Raw genomic sequence first — 6,000 nt, 5'->3', positions numbered from 1 at the left:
AGTCTGTGCACACTCACCCACAAACAAAAGGTAAAGCTGTGGAATGATATATGGCCTTGATAATGCCGGATATGTTTGATTACAGGCCTTTGACAGACTTTATGGCTGTATTGTTGAACAGAGATAAAGAATAATTAAGCAGCTGGTGACAGGAGCACCACTGTAAATGCACTCTGTGACATAAAAGATTATCTTAATGAGGGAGGGAGTACATAGACTGTCCTGGAGTCTGATTTCATTGCCATGGTTTCATACATTTTAATTAGGTCCAAAATTAAAGTCTAACTGACTTTACTGCTGTGTTTAAATGCTGTAGAGTCACATTGTATATCAGTATGACCTGAAGCAAGATGAAGATGCTTTTCTTACAGTAAAAATACCCTAAAGCTGATTTTTGCTTATGGTATTTTAGGCATTTTAACTGCTATATCCGTTTTCAAAATGACAAATAGCTGCTAAAGTCACCAGACTGCATGTATTTGCTTAATATGAAGACGAAAAAGCAACTTGCACTCGAGGCATTCGAAGTTGCATCATTGCGCAACACAGAGACGAGTTGCCGAGCGGGGATAAATCAGTTGAAATCCTCCCTCCTTTGGCTCCCTGTGACTGGTCCGTGGCCGTGTCAGTCAGGGGGAGGGGGGTGCACCGCTAATTTCTATATGCTTGTATGTCAATAACAGTCAGATAGCGTTCTCGTGTGCGGCTGTCAGCACCATCAAGCTTCAGTGGACGTCCACAGCCTCGGACTGGGATTTCTTCATGTACTTTTATCAGATGAGACGCTGGAGACGGACGTCTACCTGCACACACTGAGTCCGTTGGATATTGCAGCCACTTGAAACGCATCCGCACACTTCAGTTTCGTGGTATTTTTTTTTTTGTCTTTGAAGCTGCTGTGTAACAACAAAACGAAAAACCCGCCTCAGGGAAGACTCGTCACAAAACTTTAAAGAAGACTTTGCAACTTTGGAGTTCATGCGCTTTGTCATCCGAGAGAAGCGGGGGATTTGTGTGTGAAACTTAGGGAAGGCTTTCGAAACATGTTCAGCAAGTGCTCCGTTGTCTTATTGAATGTCCTTTTCCTGGTGCGGGCGCTCGCGGCTCATGAGTGCACGCCGTGTAACCTCCGGGTTTGTCCCGTTATAGCCCCGCACGGCTGTGAGGGTGGTCGGACCTTGGCCAGGGATCCGTGCGGATGCTGTGACCAGTGTACCCGGCTGGAGTGGGAGCCCTGCGGCGGACAGGACTGGGCGCACGGCTACTGCGCCCTGGGTCTGACCTGCGCCTCTTTCAACACAACAGGAGCAGCCACGGTTCCTGAAACTGGAGTATGTAAAGGTCGGTAAAAGTAATTTTTTATTAAATCATAGAGCTTGTGGCAGTCTTGCGAGAGTAAATGCTCTGTTGTTGAGTTATTTAACCGTGAAATAATAGAACAGCAGGCTTCTATTCCTTTGGTAGGCAACCATTCCCGTATTGAAGTGGCTTGAGGACATCACTATTCAAATGTCAGTTAAGTCCTGACAGGGACTGTGTCAGTGTTTACCTTGTCTCTAGCAGCCTGGAGCAGCCCCCCCCCAGGTCTGAGGGGCTCTTGACTGCCAGGAGAGGAGTCGTGTTCCACTGCTCTTTCTTCTCCTCAAAGCTTCATTCACTCTCTGCTCAGAGGCATGACAATAAGATTGGCAGCAGTGGCTTGGCACTGGGTTACACTTCAGGTTTAGTGGGTTCAGTTCTCTTGCTGAATTGAGACAAGACAGCAAATATCCGTGTGAGGGCAAAATTGTGCAGTAACTCCAACAATAATGACTGTGTTTTAAAACTTGAAATAAACTGTAATTTAATAAATAAGCTGCCCATTTCTTGCCTGTATTGTTTATGTCACATGCGTGGTTTAGCAGCATGGTTGCAAAAGTCCCTAACAGGTTTTCAGCCTTGTGAACGAACACTGCTATACTGTGGATATTCTTATTTTGAGCAACTTTCTGAACTTCAAAGACGTGTGTTTGGTGTCAGGTTCCTCACAGTGAATGAAGTAGCAAATGGCTTTCCCCTGAGGAACAAATAACCACTGGGAGGACCCCCCTCAGACCCTTCACCTGCACTGTGTCCAGTCTGTTTTGAAATGATTGAAAGGGACTGACAGGACTGTAGGAGAAAGTAAGCAGCTCTCAGTGGGTGTCTACATCCTCTGACCCTGCCCTCCTATCATCCCTCTGTGGGGTGGTCCAAGTCGGGGCTCCTCGAGGGTTTTCCAGGGGTCTCAAGCCCCAGGCCATCCCAGGAGACGCTGCTGCTGATTGTGCTGCATATACAGGTTAGGCTGGCGTCTGGAGGGCATCTCCTCTGCAAATTAACAGCTTTGGACCTAGTGGGAGACCTAATGACTCCCCTGATTGAGTCGTGCCTCTGGTCCTGTGGCTCCAGGGGCCAGGGAGTACGCTGCTGACCCCTAAATCAGACACACGTACGCACACAATCTCAATATCCCAGTGGGTCTTGGTGGGGGTAAATCAACACCTCCCAGTGTGTTTTCAGGGGCCACAGTAGGTAGGCTGCTGGAGGCTGATCCCAGATTTCCCTCCTCAAGCTGCAAGAGTCTTAAAGTGATTAGACTCGCAATCAGGAGTAGGAGGTAAATGTTTCCGCTTTCTGATCCCCTGCTTTTCTGCTCACAGTTTCTTATTTTCTGGGTGGCCATAATCTGTTAGTGTGGAGGCACAACAACCCTACAACACAGGTGACATGTCACATATGATATGAGAAGTGTAACATGGGAAGGCATCGACACTCAGTTTTTAATCTGTTAGTCTTTAAATCCAGGTCTTTGTTGCCAGTTCAATCATGTCAAAGGTGTAACAACAAAAAGTAATTGCATGCATGGAAGAAATGGTTGTATCTTTCCAAACAGAAATACCTTGTGATATTAAAGAAATTTGGCATTTAAACACTGAGAGTGACAAAAATATCCAAACAAAACATTGCAGCTTCAGGTTGCAGGTGGAGTCTTCTGAGTAGACAAGCACCTGCTCTTCGCAAAACTCATTTGGGTCTTCCATCTTATCTTGTTTGCTGCAGTGATTAGCCCCTCAGTCAGATGAACTCATTCACTCTACACAAACTATGTCATTTGCTTTCATGTTCTCATTGTATGACTGTGTGTGTCCTCCCACATCAAACTTCCCCAAGCTTCAGAGGCACTTAGCATACCATGTAACAGAATGTCTGTCTTACAGGGACACTATGTCCACTGCACTCCTTCACATGCCTTCTATTTCTCCCTTCCTCTGGTATTATCTAATGTTTCAAAGACTTCCTTTTTAGCTCGCTATCAGCCACAGGGCCTCTAGAGGTCAGCTTTCCCATCCTGGCCCTGGATGCCAAGACAAGCAGTCTCAGTGGCTGAGAGAGGAATCCCCCTGGGATGAAGCCATAGACCTTGGCTAGAGTCATGCCAGGCCAGATTATAGATACCATGGCCAGACCAGACCAGGGTCAGACTAAATGGGGCTAGTTGGTTGCAGACCAGCTGAGAACAAACGGAACGTTTTTTGGGGTCAAGCAAAAAGCTAGTTAATTAGACAACATCTTTAGTGGCCAGCCTTTCATTAATTGTTTTGACTTCCACCTCCTTTACTACATGCCAGATTTAGCACCCCACACAGACAGGCACCCCTGCCACCACCTTCTCAAAAGAAAATACCCTCCCAGGCACAGGAAAGCCTCTGGATGGAAAATATGTGGGGTTGAGGATCATTTTAAGGTGAAAGGAAATCACGGGGAAAGTTTTGGTGTGGTTTATTGAAAAGACTGCTTGTGTTTGCCAGTCTTGCTGGCTGTCTGGGAGAGCTATTAACAGCACAGGCTGGCTCAGGCTAAAGGTAGTATTACCTTCAACTCTTCCAGTGGCCGGTGTTTACTGTAGTGCTTGTGAGCATCGTTCATCACTAAGGAGTCATTCACGCAACCAGTCTTAACTTGAAAATAGCCAAACCTTATCTTGCGCAGTCACATTGATCCACTTTAAAAATACAATTCATTACTCCAAGAGACTGACTTTACCTCATAGTGGAATATATGTTTTCAATTAAAATGAATCAACATATGTTTTTTAATGATTTACAACATTTGAAAGCAAAGCTGTCTGTTTCTTTTCCTTTCACTTTGAGTCATCCCGTTGTTGTTTCTCCGAACCCTGAACAGAATTTGAATTTTAAGGAACTTTATTTTAAGTTGCATTACTACAGTAGTCAGGTAAATATACTATGAGGTGCTTGTGTTTATATTGGATAGTTAAACCTTTTCACCTTTTCCTCTGGTGCATTGTTCTGGTCTGTAGCTGTTTGGACAAGAAAGCTGGAGTATTATGATAAGCTCCAATCACTCTTCCACACTGCTGGTTGAGGCCTGGGAGCTAAATGCTTGGCTTGGAAAGGGGTTACTCAGTGTTACAGTTTGTCTCATCCTGTTTACTCTGCTGCCACTCTTAGCAGGCTTGGACATCTGTGAGGGAGGGTAATTTGGGGATATATATGTGTGTATTCATGCACCAGTGTGAAAGGAACAAAGTGGGTAATGTGTATGTTGGGGCTCTTTAATCCCAAGGTTTTTCATGGTTGTTCAGCTCACATAGCACTAGTGGGGCGCATCACTCCCTCATACATTGTTTACTACGGTAAAGCTGCATCCAAATCGGGCTAAGTCTCAAGGTGCCATCTCAGGGGCTAAGTCTCGCTAGGCGAAGAAACAATTTGTTGGTATGGTGCAAGTGGCCTTGGTACAGAAGAGGCGTTCCAGCAGCCGGCAGGGATGGAAACCCTGGGAGGCCCCCATGCTGTGGAACAAAAGCAAACAAATGGGCTCACTGGCTAAAGTAGTGTGGCACAATGAGGAGGGAGGAGGGATGGCAGCCCTGAAATCCACTGGTTATTTCAGTAATGGTGGTGCAACAGAGGCTGTAAGCTGGCTAACCTCTGAGCACTTCTGGGAAACAAATTTTAGTTTCTGGCACATTTTGCTTTGTGATTACATTTACACACCCTGCAATGTCTTTTCATTCCCAGTTAAAATGGGTAAAAGTACAATCCAATCCAAATGAGAAGTTCATCTTCTTTCACTTATGTCCTCTTGTCTCTGTCGTTCTCCGCAGTGCTCCCTGACCATCCAGAGGCAGGCCTGGAGGACGAGCGCTGTCCCCTGATGATGGGCTGCGACCGAGCCGGCGGTCAGTGTGTGTGTGATGCCCGTCACTCCTGCTTGGGCTCTTTCACCTACCCAGACCAAGAAACCTGCATGAAGGCCAGCAAGTCAGGTGAGCCCTCTGCTTCCATCACACACACACATTTTGAAACACACATGGATGTACACACACACAAGCAGAGAATCCAGTTTAGAGTGAATAAAGCTGTCCATTGAGAGGAGCTAATCCATAACAGATGTGGCCCTGAGGTGACTAATTCGACTTACATATCATAGTGACGACACACATGCGAAGGCTTCTTCGAGTGCTTCCCCTCTCACACTGAGTGGTGCCATTGTCTGTGACTCATTGATGACTGTGGTTTGTGTATGTGTGTGTGTCTGTCCGCGGCTGGATTTCAGAGGGTCGCAGGCACGAGCACCGGGAAAGACACAGAGAGAAGTATGTGGGACCATCTAACCCAGCCTGCATGTTCTCCGGGTGTAACCTGACCGCTGAGGGCTGTGTGTGTGAGTCTCAGAGCTGCCACCACCACTTCGCCTACATCAACCGCAGCCAGTGCCAGGAAGCCGCAGGTAACCTTCAAATGACCTGCAATGGGAACTGACAACCGCACAGCAGCCGACCAGTAGCTTTATTCAGCTTATTTGGTGTTAAGAGAGGGGTGGGGATTTATACATGTGTCTGAGTACAAAGTTACCTTTATATAATATAAATATTGGTATAAAATACGCTGTAACTTTGGCTGTTTAGGTTTTTGCCCTTCTCTTGTACAAATCACCTCTAAGTGGAACACA

The 6,000-nt window shown here is 46.3% G+C and overlaps 1 protein-coding gene across 2 annotated transcripts in view; it reads left to right on the top strand.

Moving 5' to 3' along the window:
• Window positions 1-626: 626 nt before the first annotated feature.
• Window positions 627-6,000, top strand: part of crim1 (cysteine rich transmembrane BMP regulator 1 (chordin-like)) — a 31,785-nt gene continuing 26,411 nt past the window's right edge. Inside the window, exons 1-3 of one of the 2 annotated variants that reach the window (XM_046413375.1) lie at window positions 627-1,341; window positions 5,153-5,314; window positions 5,605-5,778. In XM_046413375.1, the coding sequence (XP_046269331.1) occupies window positions 1,044-1,341; window positions 5,153-5,314; window positions 5,605-5,778 (634 nt within the window). In that variant the 5' untranslated portion in view covers window positions 627-1,043. The remainder of the gene's footprint in view (window positions 1,342-5,152; window positions 5,315-5,604; window positions 5,779-6,000) is intronic. The other variant, XM_046413376.1, reaches the window with a different exon arrangement.

This window comes from Scatophagus argus, chromosome 15 (assembly GCF_020382885.2).
Source record: "Scatophagus argus isolate fScaArg1 chromosome 15, fScaArg1.pri, whole genome shotgun sequence".
NCBI classification, from domain to species: Eukaryota; Metazoa; Chordata; class Actinopteri; family Scatophagidae; genus Scatophagus; species Scatophagus argus.
The sequence above is the reverse complement of the archived record's forward strand: the minus strand, read 5'-3'. Positions and strand labels throughout refer to the sequence as shown.